At 44.4% G+C, this 17360-nt stretch overlaps 1 protein-coding gene and 1 long non-coding RNA gene across 3 annotated transcripts; one reads left to right on the forward strand and one right to left on the reverse strand.

The window, feature by feature from the left end:
* Nucleotides 1-673: 673 nt before the first annotated feature.
* Nucleotides 674-17352, reverse strand: AQP11 (aquaporin 11). 2 transcript variants are annotated; one of them, XM_020810960.3, is made up of 3 exons: nucleotides 16163-17352; nucleotides 2293-2409; nucleotides 674-891 (listed from the first exon to the last, which is right to left on the reverse strand). In XM_020810960.3, exons 1-3 carry the CDS (start codon nucleotides 16749-16751, stop codon nucleotides 830-832), a joined length of 768 nt encoding a protein of 255 aa, XP_020666619.3. In that variant the 5' UTR covers nucleotides 16752-17352; the 3' UTR covers nucleotides 674-829. The 2 variants fall into 2 exon arrangements, with proteins under 2 accessions (XP_020666619.3, XP_020666618.1); XM_020810959.3 differs by lacking the exon at nucleotides 16163-17352 and adding an exon at nucleotides 11739-12482.
* On the forward strand, nucleotides 14283-15212 carry LOC140705571 (uncharacterized). Its single transcript, XR_013543447.1, has 2 exons — nucleotides 14283-14773; nucleotides 15139-15212. It is a non-coding gene; the product is annotated as an uncharacterized LOC140705571 (long non-coding RNA).
* Nucleotides 17353-17360: the final 8 nt, after the last annotated feature.

The following is a 17360-nucleotide window of genomic DNA, read 5'->3' on the forward strand; positions in this document are numbered from 1 at the left end:
GGCTGCTGCTCCACTCTTCCACCACCTCCAGTTCAATCATCCCCTCGCCAGGACCAGCATCCTACCTGCCTGCACCACCTCAACTGATCTCCCAGTCTCTGCAAGAGCTCAGGCTTCTCTGCCCCGCCCTCTTGGTTGATTGTTCACTCAGACAAAAGGGTGGGGCAAAGAAGTCTGTGCTCTTGCTCCTGATTGGAAGATTAGCCAAGGAGGTGGGGGGAACACAAGCACACTGGGCCTGATGTTTAGCTGATTGGCTGAGGAGAGGGGAAAGAGGAGCAGCAACATCTGTGCTGTTGCCTTGACGAACTGGGACGAATTGAGATGAATAGGTCATGCCCATCTCAAATTGCAAGTGTGCACAGCTGTCATTCAGGGAAGGGAGCAGAAGTAATTAGGTTGTATCTAGATAATTAGCAGCTGGAGAGCTGCCTGGGATGAGGCTTAAGAAAACAGCCTGCATTCTAAAGAATTAGGAGGATGGGAAAGGTGCAGGTAAGGAACTTGAGGCTGCTTCCTTCCCAGAATTGATGAGCTGAACCATATGGATTGCACAAACAGATGGGAGGAAGGCAAAAAGGGGGAAATGTCAAAGGGTAAGTCAAAAAGGAATGTCGAAGTTAAGTTATCAGATTGAAATAAATGACTCAGTTTCAAAAATATATCAATCCTGTTTTCAGGGTACCAGCAAATACTGTATTATAAAATGGTATAAGAATGTTCCAAAAATAAACATTTCAAAGATGGATTCAAGTGTGCTGTCTGTCTTCTGCATAGCCTGTGGCTGAATCCGTTTTGTTAACAGTTTATTGAGCTTCTTTCTACCAGTTTACATTTCTCTGCGTAGTAAGGGAAGGACTTCATCCCATGCTATGACCACCAACACAGACCCTGAAATGATGAAAAAAATGAATAACATTTAAGGAACTGTCTGAAGTCCGTCAAAGGTGACAACAAGCCATGATGGAGATGTATCATCTCCAGGCTTTGAAGGAAGGTACCTCCAAAGGCCAGATGCAGGGTTAGGGGTATTAGGAGAGAGGTCTCTCGTTGTCTCATGGGCTCCCAGAAGCATCTGGTGGGGCCACGGTGAGATACAAGGAGCTGGACTAGAGGGACCCTAGAGGGATCCTTTTTATGTTCTTATGTAAGACCGGACACAGGATGGTGGCTGGCTGGAATTGCCTATAAGGACACCACACTTCTTATTTTGTGTACATGCATTTTAGAGCAGGGGTGTACCAAATGAACCCCACCCACCCCCTTGATGGCTTTTGCAGCTCTGACCCACATCACATTCCCACCAACATACCACTAAAAATTGATTTCCCATGGAAAATTATATTCATAGTAAAGAAAGAATAAATGAAAACTAAGAACTGACATTCCTGGGAGCCCCCGGGATCAGCAATTAACCTTCTAAATAGGATGGAGCCCTCACACAACTCTCCAGAATGTTTAACACCACCCTATACATTTTTGATGCTTTTAACTGCATTTTTCACAATGAAATATCTGAAAGGATGCCAGGGCAGGAAAGTAGAACCAAGATCCTTAGAAATGCAAAAGTGGGCCTGTTGTATGACAGCCACAGAATGACAGGAAACTTCAGTTGGTTCACACAAAGCAGCTAGATTGTTAATGGAGATATAATATCAACTTGCATCAGATGGTTGTCATCTGCACTAGCTGCCAATCTGTTTTCAAGCTCAGTTCAAGTCTTAAATGGCTTGGATTCAGGCACTCTTAAAGACTGCTCATTTATTTATTTGTCTGGAATTTGAGGAAAGGGATACGGCTTTTAGAGATGCACCTCCTGATGCCCTACAACGACACCTGGAGGGCTGAAGTTGATCATTCTAGATTGAAACAGTCAAAGGCATAATCCTACAATGAGGGAGGGAGGAGCTCTGCAAACTGAATATTATTCTCAGTCATGCACATCATAACTAAAAATGTACTATAATTTAATTGTAGCCAAATGCCCTCATTATTTTCTAACAGTAAATCTCTATGGAGCAAGTGTGGGCCCTGCTTTAGCAAACTCTCGATATGCTCTCATGCTTAACCAAAGGTATATCCTAATCATTGTACAGCAGAGCTTGGAAACATTTTCAGATTGTAAGTCCCAGATCCTTTACTTGAGCAGCATGTCTAGCTCAGGGATTCCAGAGCATGTGATCACAAAAAGATATGCCTTGAGCTCTGCTCCACACCTTTGGTTTCTTACAGTGAGATGCATTGATTTGGGTTCTCCTAAACAGATATTTAGTTTTTTTAAAAAGCACTTACCTATGCAGGGTGCTATCCAGTACACCAATATGTAATTCCAAAATTTTTCAGAGAAGCAACTTAAGTGCATGGAAAAAGCCAGAGCTGGGTTAAATATGGCTCCTGTGAGATGTCCTCCTATAAGAAGAAATGTCCTTTTATGAGTCGTCATTTAACTTTTAAAACCCATGGTTGTTAGAAAGGAAAGTACCAGATACCTAGCTATTAGTAAAACCATAGAGTGTTAAATATTCTGTGTAGGGAGCAGCTATTGCTAGCAGTACTAATATACTGTACCTACGTTACTTAGTATTCAATATGCCAGCAAGTTTGGAAAACTCAACAGTGGCCAGAGGATTGGAAAAGATCAGTCTACATCCCAATCCCAAAGAAAGGCAGTGCCAAAGAATGCTCCAACTACCGTACAATTGCACTCATTTCTCACGCTAGCAAGGTTATGCTCAAAATCCTACAAGGTAGGCTTCAGCAGTATGTGGACCGAGAACTCCCAGAAGTACAAGCTGGATTCCGAAGAGGCAGAGGAACTCGAGACCAAATTGCTAATTTGCGCTGGATTATGGAGAAAGCCAGAGAGTTCCAGAAAAATATCTACTTCTGCTTCATTGACTATGCGAAAGCCTTTGACTGTGTGGACCACAGCAAACTATGGCAAGTTCTTAAAGAAATGGGAGTGCCTGACCACTTTATCTGTCTCCTGAGAAACCTATATGTGGGACAGGAAGCAACAGTTAGAACTGGTCATGGAACAACTGAGTGGTTCAAAATTGGGAAAGGAGTACGGCAAGGCTGTATATTGTCCCCCAGCTTATTTAACTTATATGCAGAATACATCATGCGGAAGGCTGGACTGGAAGAAACCCAAGCCGGAATTAAGATTGCCGGAAGAAATATCAACAACCTCCGATATGCAGATGATACCACTCTGATGGCAGAAAGTGAGGAGGAATTAAAGAACCTTGTAATGAGAGTGAAAGAGGAGAGTGCAAAAAACGGTCTGAAACTCAACATCAAAAAAACTAAGATCATGGCCACTGGTCCCATCACCTCCTGGGAAATAGAAGGGGAAGATATGGAGGCAGTGTCAGATTTTATCTTCCTGGGCTCCATGATCACTGCAGATGGAGACAGCAGCCCTGAAATTAAAAGGCGCCTTCTTCTTGGGAGGAAAGCGATGACAAATCTGGACAGCATCTTGAAAAGCAGAGACATCACCTTGCCAACAAAAGTCCGAATAGTCAAAGCTATGGTTTTTCCTGTCGTGATGTATGGAAGTGAGAGCTGGACCATAAAGAAAGCAGACCGCCGAAGAATTGATGCCTTTGAATTGTGGTGCTGGAGGAGGCTCTTGAGAATCCCCTGGACTGCAAGGAGAACAAACCTATCAGTTCTAAAGGAAATCAACCCTGAGTGCTCACTGGAAGGACAGATCCTGAAGCTGAGGCTCCAGTACTTTGGCCATCTAATGAGAAGAAAAGACTCCCTGGAAAAGACCCTGATGTTGGGAAAGTGTGATGGCAAGAGGAGAAGGGGACGACCGAGGATGAGATGGCTGGACAGTGTCTGCGAAGCAACCAACATGAACCTGACACAACTCCGGGAGGCAGTAGAAGACAGGAGGGCCTGGCGTGCTCTGGTCCATGGGGTCACGAAGAGTCGGACACGACTAAACGACTAAACACACACACACGTTACTTAGTTGTCCAGAAATGGTCCACTTGCCACAACTGTCCACTCACTAGTCTCATGAAGAAGGCTTCCCAGCCTTGTTTAACGTTGTTTAGTTGTTAAGTCATATCTGACTCTTTGTGACCCCATGGACCAGAGCACGCCAGACCCTCCTGTCTTCCACCGCCTCCCGGAGTTGGGTCAAAGTCATGTTGGTCGCTTCGATGACATTGTCCAGCCATCCTGTCCTTTGTTGTCCCCTTCTCTTGCCTTCACAGTTTCCCAATAACAGGGCCTTTTCCAGGGAGGCTTCTCATGAGATGGCCAAATTATTGGAGCCTCAGCTTCATGATCTGTCATTCTCAGTCATGTACATCATAACCAACAATGTAATTTAATTGTAGCCAACCAGGGTTGGCTACAATTAAATTGTACTATGAGTTGAAGGAAATCAACTCAGGGTTGTTTTCCTTCAGAACGGATAGGTTTGTTCTCCTTGCAGTCCAGGGAACTCTCAAGAGCCTCCTCCAGCACCACAATTCAAAAGCATCAGTTCTTCAGTGGTCAGCCTTCTTTATGGTCCAGCTCTCACTTCCATACATCACTACTGGAAAAACCATAGCTTTGACTATGCGGATCTTTGTCAGCAAGGTGAGGTCTCTGCTTTTTAAGATGCTGTCTAGGTTTGTCATCGCTTTCCTCCCAATTGTTTAACATTAGAAAGCCTCAAAAGAAACTACAGTGAAGAGGCAGGAGTGGTCTGTGCTGTCGTGAGCCCTGTGCTCCTCCCATGCTGAGACAGATTTGTTTTGAAAGCTCACATATACTCTTGTTTTATATAGCAAAACCTGCCTATGTTGTTGGCAAGCCAGGTGTTTGGGCTAAAAATGCCTGCGTCCCCTCTCTGATGAGGCTCTGAAGCCCTGTCACCATTTTTGCTTGTAAAGTATGTGGTCTTGTTAAAATCGTCTTCCCTCCTTGATAGTTAGCTGTCGCCCTGTGGTGTTATTGTTTTACATGTTTCATAATGCTGAGCAAAGTCTTTGCTGAAAACCAAACTGATACATCAGAACCAAATCAATGTATTTTACATTTGCAAGTTGCTCTGAAGATTCTGGGCAAATTCCCACATGGAAGAGATTCCAAAGGCTAGGGAAGACAGCAACCGGCCGTTTCTTGAAAACAGCAATGTTTGTTATTATACAAAAATCAGTACTAGGAAGGTTGTGATGCTTCTTGTGTAGAATACGCTCTACAAAGCCTCCAATTCATCCTGGCAGGATCCCCGTGGGGTAGCGTGCTGCTAGTTTTTTGTGTGTGTGTGCTAATATTTACAGTATTTAATTTATTTAAAATATTTTCAACCGCCTTTCTCTTTAAGAAAAACCCAAGGTGGCTCACATCCATTTTTCTTACTGTTCAGTGGCTCGTCGCAAACTTGTTTCCAACAGTTCCTGAGTCAGCAGTCCAATCCATGAACCAGGATTAGTATCATTGTCATTACATAACTGAAATCTAAAGGCTTTCGCAAACTTCAGTTCAGTTAATGACTCAGCAAAAGTGGCTGCCCGGGGAGAAAAACATCTGTCTTGTTATTAAAGATTACACCTTGCCACTAACGCTTTAAACAAACATGCATGGACTCTACAGAGCAGTGGCAGTCTATCAAGGTATAAACAGTGGGAGTCTGAAAGTATCTTTATCTCTCAGCTTGTTAGGGCTATTGCTCTAAATTGTGCCATCCTGGCTTCCTATCAGGGTGCTCGGCCATTGTTTTTAACCTCTCTGCTTGCAAGAGAGCGCTTGGACCAAGAGCGCTGGCCTCTACCATCCTCTTATACATCTGCCAGCTATAATTTTGAACCACTTTAAAACTACCTAGTTAGCTGGTAAGTAATATTTAGCCAGAAGAGCAGAGTTGCATGATATACTGAAAACCCCTGGTGTAAGTGACAGTCCAAGAGTGTTATATGGCTGAGCTGGATGCCAGATGTTCTTCTAGGTGGCGCAGTGGTTAAAACGCTGTACTGCAGCTAAAACTGTGCTCACGACCTGGGGTTCAAATCCCAGGTAGCCGGCTCAAGGTTGACTCAGCCTTCCATCCTTCCGAGGTCGGTAAAATGAGTACCCAGCTTGCTGGGGGGGGGGGCAATGTGTAGCCTGTAAAACTTTAAAAAATTGTAAACCGCCCGGAGAGTGCTTGTAGCGCTATGGGGCGGTATATAAGTCCAATAAATAAATAAATAAATAAATAAATAAATAAATAAATAAATAAATAAATAAATAAATAAATAAATAAATAAATAAATAAATAAATAAATATTTGGGGTTTTCAAACCGAAGGTAGAGCATGGAAGGTTGGTGGTTCTCAATATTTTAACTGCAGAAGATTGCTTTTCCTGAGAGTCGCATTTGGGGAGAAAAGGAATTAAACCTTGAAGTATACAGGTAAGCCAGAACATGAGCTTAGAGTGCAAAATAGGATAAGAGTATCAGACCCAGGACTAAAGGCCAGGGGTATGAAGAAGAATGAAAATGGTCATGAATGAAAATGGTCATGGATGAACATGTTTCTCTGGACAGAAAGAAAGTTGAAAAAGAAGCCTGAGTTATATCTGATGAGGTTTTCAAAGGACAGGAAAAAAATTATTAGATGAGAACAGCTTTTTGAAATGGAGAGTGGGTGAGAGTAGCATAATTTTTCTCTGTTGCCAAAATATGTCCAGGTAAACTTCAGAATTATTTTTTACTATGAGAAAGGTAGAAGGCAGCAGGAAAAAAGGAAGGCCAAACATGAGATGGACTGATTCCCTAAAGGAAGCCACAGGCTTGAGTTTACAAGAGCTGAACAGGGCAGTTGAGGACGGAACATTTTGAGATCACGCATTCCTAGGATCACCATAGGTTAGAGGCACGTAACAACAAATGGAGACTAAGAATGCATTGCACATGTTTGTAAATCAAATAACGTAGTTTTAAGGCAGCAAGAGGAATTGTCATAGAATCATAGTGTGTCTGCTATGTATACAGAAGATGCCGGTTCAACTTCAAACAATTTCATTTAACAAGATCCCACAGCAGCTAATGAGAAAAGACTCTCTTTCTGGCACTCTGAAGAGCTACTGCCAGGTGGAATAGATAAAATTTGGTGTAGACGTATTAACAGTCTGAACTGACATAACGCAGTTATCTATTGTGGAAACTGAACCTCTGTGCTATAAATTATATTTAATTACATTATAGTCTTTAAATTAAACAATTGTTTCTTGTTTCAATGAAATCTATTTGACTCCGATTGTAGACCATGAAAGTGCATTAGGAGAGCTAAGGTAGAGAAAACATTTGCATGTCAGAAAAATCTTTCAAATAGTAAAAGATTTTCAGCAATGTATCAAGTTGCCAAGAAAAAAACAGGAACATTAAATTCAAAGTTTTGCTCCATTTTAAGAGGTTGGGTTCATCCTTAATCATATCTACAGTCAAGACCCAGTGAAATACATGAGGCTTCAGTCATACATGACTTGTTACCTTGGTTTCAGTGAGTCTACTATAGAAACAACTAAGTTTGGATTGAACCCAGTGAAAACAGTCTGACTTCCAAAGGTCATTTTTGCTCTCTGCAAAAGTTGCCAGGGCAGACCTTCCATACTGTTGCATTACAGATACGTAATTTTTCCATTTTCTAGTAACTTTTATGTATTTCATTGAATAACAATCAGTTGGCCTTATTTGTGCTACAATAGTCCCTTTTTTTCTTGCCCAAATTGCAGTTTTCAAACATCTCAGCTGACTGTCAAGGCACAGAGCATGAAATGGAAATGACATAAGTGAACACCCAAGAACTCAACAACAATAGGTAGAACTGTGTTAGTGCTGGTCATTAAGCATTTCTCCATGCCTTAATTGATCTTACCACTCTGCAATTTAATAATTAGGACAAATTCCATTTGCGAAAGCTGGACAGAGAGAAGACACTAGCTTGGAACAAAACTTGAATGTTACTGTTCAGGACTACAGCTCCTAGGAATCCAAGGCTAGGATTACCATGCTGACTGGAGAATTCATGGTCTCACTTTTCTAAGCTCTAGCCTCAGCTACGAGATGTAGCCTTACCGAACACTGAATTATTCTGGAACATAAATGTTCACCTAAAAGATGAAACAAACAAAGTATTTTTTTAATTACACGCTATGGCATGCTAACCTATGGAATGACCAGAATCCAACTAAATAACTACACCAGCGTAAGAGTGGCAAACAGAGGCTAGGTGACAGGTCCCCAACTGAATTTCTAGGTACATGTTGAGTCACACAAGAGGGCTGCAATCCCAAATTCAGTCAGGGTCTGTCCTCTCTGTCTAGTATTTGCAGATAAAATTTTTCATAGTTATATTTGGGCATTAATTTTCTCCAAGTTACACTGTTGCACTTAACACTGGTCTAAACATTCAGTTGGATTCTGGCCATTGTTTCAGTGCCATCAGCCTACAAGAGATAAATTCCTGAAATGGCTACTTAAACATGCCGGTTCCTGTTTTGCCTGGACTGACTTCATCACACTCTCAGTGTGTTTTGGAACATCGGTGCTGTTCTGTCTCTCTGATTCATCACATTTAGTCAGTCATCCTTGTAGGAACTTTCTAATACTTAACTATAAAGGGCGTTGCTTAGTACTTAAAGCACTTTCTGGGCAATTTACAATTATGCAGGCTACACATTGCCTCTCCCCCCCCCCCACGAGCTGGGTATTCATTTTACTGACCTTGGACGGATGGAAGGCTGAATGAACCTTGAACTGGCTACCTGGGATTGAACCCCAGGTCATGAGAACAGTTTGGCTGCAGCACGGCAGTTTCACCACTGCGCCACAAGGCTCAAAGCATAGCTTGGCATTTACAGTGTAATCACATTCTCAGTAAACAAGTGAATGCAGTCTATATTGCTGCAGACACTTTGAACCTTGGAAAAAGAACTAAGGATTCTCATGGTACACTCCCTGTGCAAAAGTTCTTATCGCCTTAAGTCAATAGTTGATCACTTTCATTTCACTAGAAGGTGGAAAAGCAAAGTACGCATCTTGTATAGATGTTCTACAAACTTTTCTCTTTCTTTCCAAGCAGTAAAAGGCTAGCCTGTATAGATATAGCATGGAATGAAGTGCTTACCTAGGCGTCTGATTTCTGAACATGTACTGAATGGCCAAAATCCTGTTGCTTAGCACTAGAGTAGGCCCTTTGTATCCATGAGGTTTTGGTTCAGTCGGCTCATCCAGTGATTCCAATGGACCTACTCTAATTGTGATTTATTATGCTAGCATAAGTTGCAGCTAGTAGGCCCATGAAGCTGATGGAGGAATTGACTCCTCTGTTGACTCAATGGGCCTGCTCTGGTGCAATTTACTATGCTAACCAACAGGACAAGCCCCCAGTTTCATTCCTAGGTTTTCTTGGTAGAATATTGCAGAATTCAAGACTTTAGTCACGGTGGAATCAGAGCCTTTTATTGCTTCTGACTTTAAAGTGAATGGCTTTGGGGATCTGTTCTACAGACAGGCCTTCCTTATTTATTTATTTATATTTATTTAAAATATTGTTATCCCACCTTTCTCCTTAAAAGGAACCCAAGGTGGTTCTTTTTCCTTGCTAAATGTGCAACACTGCAGCAACAGCAACCCTTCTGCCTCATTTGTTATTTTGTTTCCTGATCTGTGCCAACATACGTTAACAAAGGCAAATTTTAAAATTTTCCGCTGAACAGGCGGAAGTGGATCTTTCCCCTTGAGCACTGGCCATGTTTAAAATTTCACACTTAAGTCCTTTGTGCCAGTCATATAATGTACTTAAGAGAGAGAGAAACTGGACTGAACTGTGATTTTGAAACTCTAGCAACTGAGGTTACGCAGCTCAAGCAAAATTTTAATTTCATGCTCATGTCTATTTTAAAATTGTGAGCCGCCCAGAGTAGACTATGTCTAGATGGGCGGCATATAAATGCAATAAATAAATAAATAAATAAATAAATAAATAAATAAATAAATAAATAAATAAATGTCTGCAATAACTACTGTTTTCAAACTGAGATGCTCTAATCAATTTACCGGTAATTGACAAAACTGATATGGAAAGAATACAGAAACTACAAAAAAGAGTACATTCCTTAAAGGCTAAGCCATGCCAGAATTAAAGAGACTTACACAAGTGTAATATTAGCAGCTCTCTTGTAGGTATCCATTATATCTGCTCTGCTTCCTACCAACTAGGATAGACAGGTAGTAAAGCTGTTAATTGAATTGGGGCTTGGAAAATTTACTCTTCAGACAATGAGTCTCAGAATCGCACAGCCACCATGGGAATTGTGGGAAACATAGTTTATAAAGTAAGATTTCCTAAGCTCAGTACTCATTGAAGCTAGAGAAGTTTAGTGGTCATGTTTTTCTTATTTGCTTCAAAGGCTATCCGTGCACAATGCTTTTCAATGGAGGAATAACCTTGGCGGGATGTAAGAAAAATCCACAAGCAAAAGCAGAGAAGGAAAAGCTACTGCTCTCTTCAGTAACGCAGCCCCAAAACAAAATCTCACACTTTTTTTTTCACCAGGTGGGACAGCATAGGAAGGACATGAAATGAGAGCCCAGATCCAAAGCAAGCAAAGAAAATATTCTGTTTGCTTTGTGCAAAAATAATACTGTAGAGAGAATCAGAACAATGGAGGGGGGAAAAATAGATTTCTCTTCATACTCCTCCCACCACCTTTAAGTGTACTAAGCAAATACACAGCTGTCTTGGGGGCACTGGTGTCACAGACTTCAACTCAGCTCTTCTCTGGAGCAAGAAGTCTCTGTCCTGATAGTCAGGTCAGTGGGAAAAGTACGTCGCCCTGCTTTCTCTACGAGAAGACACAGATATTATTTTAATTACTATGACAAGCTTCTTTGGGGGGCAGAGTTTGGCTAAACCAGTAGCTTTCAAATGCAGATCCACATGACCAATGGATTCTTTTGGAAACTGTCCTTACAGAGAATGTTGGAAAAGGTAAACAAATGGTTATAAAAGCGTGCTTGCCTACCGCTGTTGACCTTTCCATCGGTACTGCTGGTAGAATACAGGTCAAAAGGGTAGCTCAGAGGGAGCAACAACAGCTGGGCCAAAGCCCTGTGCAGGCTGAGGATTCATCCTTGATAAAATTTCTGCAAATGCACAGAGATTCTGTGGCCCAATGCCAAACAGTTCAATGTAGAAAACATATTCTGAAAGAAAAAATGAAAACCACTGAGCAGAACTACAGTGGAAACCGAGTACCATTTTAGTTATGCTCAGTGGTTTAGGGCCTTGTCAGAAATACCATATTAAAACTGAATCTAGATCAACAATATCAAGCCGATTATACAATATCATACTTACTGATGATCATAGAAAGTTGGTTTATAGCCCAATTGTGTGTGTGGGGGGAAGTAACAAAACACTCTTTCTTCCAAACTCTGGTGCTTCCTGTCAAGGAAGGTTAGGTCTGCTCCTGTTGTATTTCCAGTGGAAGGCAAAGGGAAGTAAGCCTCTTCAGGCAGGCTTTTGGTAGTTAAGCTGATCTGTGGCTAAAGAGGGTTTAACCAGTTGGGTGCTGGCTACATCTTCTAGTGCCATGTTGTTAATTTTGTTTTTAATTTATTTTTTAAAAATGTTATGCTTTGATGAAGGCAATGTTTTGATAGCCACTCTGAGCACCTTTTTCGGTGGGGTACAAATAAACTAAAATAGAATAAAATAAAGTATAAGCAAATAAACAAACCTTCATATACCAACACGGTGATCAGCAAAGCGACTAGATGGATTTTTGTGTTGTGATTCATTGTTTCAAGCTGCAGTAAGGTCAGATGGAGCAGGAAGGAGAAGCAAAGCTCCAGGATGAAAGCATTTGCTAGGGTGGTTTGGATGGGGTGGCTGCAGTTCTCTGCCAGCGCCTTTGAATGCACTGGTAGGATCCCCAGTCTCCAGATTAATTTGATGTAGACCTTAGCCATGACTGCTCCAGTGAACTGAGCTGAAGTGTGTAGCCACCAGGTCTTGACTGGGATCCTACCCTTGTAGAGAAGTTGAAAGCTGCTGGAGGGGTTGTTGGTACTGCCTGGCAAAGTCAAGCCATGGAGAGCAGTGAAGATGAAAACGAGGGTGAGCACCATGTGTGGTTTGGGTGGCAGATCAGCCAGCAGGCAAAGCTCGTGAGTACAAGCACATATCTGGAAGGCACCAGTTAACTCCAGGAAGAAGCAATGGGCATGGGATTTAGGGGGTACAGAGCGGCAGGCCAATTGCCTGCAGCCAGCCGTGACCATCATGGTAGTCACCATCACAAGCAGAGAGAGGCAAGCCTCAGTGACAGCCATGGCCCCGAGATTTCCTGCCACCGGAATCAGTGAAGAAGAGCCACTTGTCCCTGTTCTGTTTCTCCTCCTGCGGGACGACTGCAGCCTTCTGGGCTCCTCTGCGCCTTCCCCGCCTCAAGTCGCTCTGGATCCCGCCCAGGCTCTCTCCCAGGGCTTGACAGCTCCTCCTCCGGCTGCCCTCTCGGCGCCTTCGGGAGACCTCAGCTCCTCTTCACCTGCCCGGTGCCATTCACGAAGTGTCAGTGATCCCTCGTGTCCAACTTCACCGCCCCCGCCCCCCCCCCCGCTCCGAGCTGAGGAAGAGAGTATCCGGTCTCCCTGCACAGATAGATCTCTCTCGCCAACTGCTGTCCGGTCGCCTCGTCCTGCCGCCTCCGACCCAGCTCGTCCTCCACGGCCACTGTGGCCCCCCCCCCCCCACTTCTTTAGGCTTGCCCCGCGGTCTCCACCCACTGCAGCAGCCCTCAGCGGGAGGGGTCCCGAGCCCACCCGCTCCCCTGGAAGCGAAAGCGGAAGACCTCCCCGGCTCGACTTCTGCCGGTCTCGGCGCTGCCCAGCCGGCGTGGCGCAATGCACCGCCCTCCGCAGCCAGGACCGGGAGAGCCCCGCGGTCCTGAGGGGGGGGCGCCTCTTCGCCTCGCCCAACAAGGCGGCTGCAAACGCCCCGGCGAGCGGTGCGCAAGTCCCTCCGGGCCGGCCGCGGGCTTGGCGAGAAGGGGCGCGCGCCTCCGTCCGCCGCACTGCAGCCGAGCTCCAGGCTCCTAGTCGGCCCCGGGCGAGAGAGGCTCCGGCTCCGCTCCGGAGTCTTCCCAGCCGCAGGCAGGGATCGGAGGAGGAGCAGGGAGGGCCCCTCTTGCCGGGGAAGGAGGAGCAACCTCCGGCCCGGGCCTGTCCGCCCACCCGCCCGCGTGGCCCATTCCGGCGCAGATTCGGCCGGGGCAGGAAAGCGGCGCCTATGGGACTCCATGGGTAGACGCTCCCGGCTGCATCCCGCGTCGGCGGGGCTGGTTCCCGGAGAGGGTGGAGGGGACTTGCGGCGGACCGGCAAACGCCGTAATCTGGGGGTGGAAAGAGAGGGGAGTATGCAAGACCGGAGATGCCCCCCGCCTTTTCTAGCCATTCGGATCGCCGCCACCCCAGGACTCGTGCCGGGGGGGGCGTCCCCCGCTTTGTTGTTGCTGGTGGGGTTTTTCACCAGCTGTTTCTCGGCCCAAACCGCGAAGTGCTCCAAATGCTGCTCGACTGTTGCTTTAGGGGCACCCCCGACACCCCGGGAAACTGATCCAGATCTGACACGCAATAAAGGCAGATCAAGGGGCGCCAACCGGGGCTCAGACACAGGCAGGATAAACGCCACCTTGTCGGTGCAGCTCAAGACGTATCGACTCCGGCTGGAAGGCCCACCGAAGCCAGTGAAGGGCACAGGACTGCACCCTAAGATGGTTCAGCAGTCCCTTCCCGAGGCTTCTCCGACACAGTGCGCAAATAAAGGGGCATGTTTTGTTTAAAGGTTCGTGCCTTCAGATGCTTTCATGCAAGCGGGTTTCGGCTCCTTTGAGATTCCCTCCTTTCACTCTTTCCACGACTCTCAGTGAAATTCTAGGGCCATCTCACTCAGATAAATGGTAGGTCAATTTGCTATCACACATGACACCCAACCGCAGTTTCCTCGATTCCAGTAGTCAGAGAGAACAACCCTATCCCGGTCAAAGGAGACAGCCCAAGAAAGTAAAATCTGTCACTGACTCTATATCTTCCCGGTCTGTTTGCCAGGAGGTGATGGGACCAGTGGCCATGGTCTTAGTTTTTTTGATGTTGAGCTTCACACTGTTTTTTGCACACACCCCTGTGAATTTCGTTGTATGTGTATATACTTACAATGACAATAAATTATTATTATCTCCTCTTTCACTCTCATTAAGAGGTTCTTTAATTTCTCCTCACTTTCTGCCATCAGATTAGCCAGCATAGCCATTCTTTTTCAGCTGAATCCTCAAGAGACTCTTGTGAGGACAAAGTGGAGGAGAGACATGTTCCTGGATGCCATATTGAGCAAATGGAGGAAAGACAGGATTTCAGTCTAATCACGTTTCTTAAGATATGTGGCGAATATGATACATTTCATTGCAAGCAGTGTGACTCTTGCTATGAGTGTTGCAGGGTTTACCAGTTACAATGTCAGCTTTTTTGACATAACATGTCTGTTTGGTCTACTCCTCTTCAAACTGAGTCTTTCTTCTTTCAGAGAGTCCAGATTAGGTATTCTTCAGTCTCTAGAGACTATGGTATCGTGCTCTGCATGGAGGACTTGGAACAGCGTCTAGTGTGGCAAGAGCGACCATCCCTTCCACACTGGAGACAAATACAATCTGTACCGCGTCTAGCTCCCTCATTTTGCTGCTTTTGTGACTGCCTCTTTGCCTCGGCCTGCTGGACAAGGGTCAGAGAGTTTGGATTTCTTTTTCCCTAGAGAGATATTATTGCCCTCTGGCAATCAGTATAATATGCCGCCTCTCCCACCTGTGTTCCCAGAGATGGGCAAACCAGTATACAGTACAAACAGGAGACTATGGGAACAATACTTTGGGCCTCACAGGCTCTCTTTAAAGCTAGAGTATCTGGGGGAAAGGCTCTGGCAAGTAGACATCTTGGATTAAATAGAGCTATACTGTATTTGTAACTGTTTCATTCTAGGGACTATTAGTCAAGGAAGTGAAGAGCAAACGGTTAATACTGTAATGCTTTTATCAACATCTAGTTATCTCCTGCCCACTTAAAACTCTTTTTTCTGCCTTCTTTTTTTAGATTCCTTTGCTAGCGCAGGCAAATATATTCTGAAAGATGCAAGAAAAGAAGCAAAATAAAACGTTCACAAGTGACATCTGTGTCTCTTTCTCCCTTTGCTAGACAAAAGGATCTCTTCAAATTTCCATCCTCACTTAGAACAACATCCTTCTGTGCTTTCCGCAGACATCTGTACCACTGTGACATCAACACCCATCTTCACCCTGATTGCAGACATAATTGGTATGTCTGTACACTAGTTTCACACAAGGCACAGATTTCAAAATGAATCTGTCTGCTTCGGACCAATTTCTATGAGATGGGTATCAAAATGGAATGGCCGGATTCAACTGTAGGGCAAGGCAAAATCAGATTGGATCTGGGGCATCAACTGAATTGAACAGGATAGAAATAACTTCAGCCTACTGCTTTTTTTAAAAAAAGCATACTTTAAAGGTACCTACAACTGCTATTTGAAATTCTGCAGATTCAATCTGCTCTTTAGTGTCTACCATATCTCCCATATTTCTTAGCTGCAAAAACCAAAAAGTTGTAGTCACTTTGATTTTCCAACAGATCGACCATACCAGGTCACAAACCTAGGGCATACATCAAATCAGATGGAGCCCAAATCACTCCGGGCTGAATAGGGAACCATTTTGGAAGCCCTGTTTGGGCTCGAAACCAAATATTAGGTCTGTCATGGGGTTTGGGACCTCACCACAGGCCTAATATGTGCACCCTTGACAACAATGGTAGTACACATCCTGACAAGGAAAAAAGTAAGTCTGGAAGCAAAGGATCAAGAATTAATGAAGGCAACAACTAACACACCATCAAGTAATTATGTGAGACACACGGAGAAGGAACAGGGAGAAAAGGAGTGAAAATAAGGGTTAGGGTAGCAACTTCTTCACTTAATTCAGCCATAGGGCATATTCTCCATGGGCATCTAACTAGTTATTCAGTATACAGTATGTGCTTCATATATAATCTCGTTGACTGTGATCGTTTTAGGCGGTGAGAAAGAAAGATAATAACAAACCTGCATATATGAGGGAGGTGGTGGCAAGAGAAAGCACATTGGCTCGAATACGGAGCTCTTGCATCTGTGACTCCAGCAAGCTCAGCTGGAATGTGATGGAGCTTATAAGCTCTGTCAAAAAGGCCTTAAGTAGACCCGTCTGGAGAGGATTGCCGCAGACAACAGGATCGGTGAACAAACTGCTGATCCTCATTGACCACAGAAAGTTTTGGTAAATCCTGGCGAGGAAGGCACCGAGGAACTGGGCAGCAATCTTCAGCAAGCCTATCTGCATGGAATCACCTTTACGTATAATGCACACCAGAGTGGAGGCTGGGTTGCTAGTACTCTCATTCAAGGTCAAGTAGAAATGGACAGCCATGAACGAATAAATATGAGCAAGATACAGCTGGGGTTTAGGATCTATGTCAGCCATAGGATGCAGCACCATGAAGCAGGTGCAAAGCTGGAAAGTGGCCAGCATCTCCAGCAGGAAGAGGCGGGCTGACGGCAGGTTGACCATGTTGCGGGTCATTATCCTGGCTTCAGTTGCCACTAGCGTAGTGATCCCCTGAATGAAGACCAACGACATGGTGGAATCCGTATCCATGATGAAATATTGCTGTAATATTTTTACTCTTGTGATGCTTGGCTTTGTTGCAGCCAAACAATTATGCTCTGCTTTCCATGGAATCAAATTACTTCCACTTTCTCAGTCTATTTCTCTTGGCATGGGTTGCCTCAAACCTGGCTTTGCATCAATATCTTATTCTTTGATCAGGAATCAGAACTAGAGGACTTGAGGCTCTTTTGCTATAAGGGCATCAAAGCTTTCCCCTATACTTCTGTGGTATGGGAACAGAGTTGCTCCTTCTTGACAGGGAACCCAAGGGGGAAAAAAGAATAAAATATTTCCTGTTATCAAATACTCTCTGCTTGTCCTCTTGTCACAGCTGTGGTTTACTGTAATAAGTAGATCACATTGTCTCTGCCCAAGCACATCTTAGCGAAATCAGTGAAGGGTATCATAATTAACACCTCCACCTCACCCAAGGGAGGTGGGTGGGACCACCTCAGTTCTTTTTAAAGTATCAATTCACTCTTAATGAAATCATAATATCCGCCAGGAAAGGCAAGAATCCTTTTCTTCAAGAAATCTTCCCTCTTTTGATGAGCTGGTTGCCAAATTTGGAGGGAGGTAGAAGATTAGCAATTCATT

This window comes from Pogona vitticeps, chromosome 3, assembly GCF_051106095.1.
Source record: "Pogona vitticeps strain Pit_001003342236 chromosome 3, PviZW2.1, whole genome shotgun sequence".
NCBI classification, from domain to species: domain Eukaryota; kingdom Metazoa; phylum Chordata; class Lepidosauria; order Squamata; family Agamidae; genus Pogona; species Pogona vitticeps.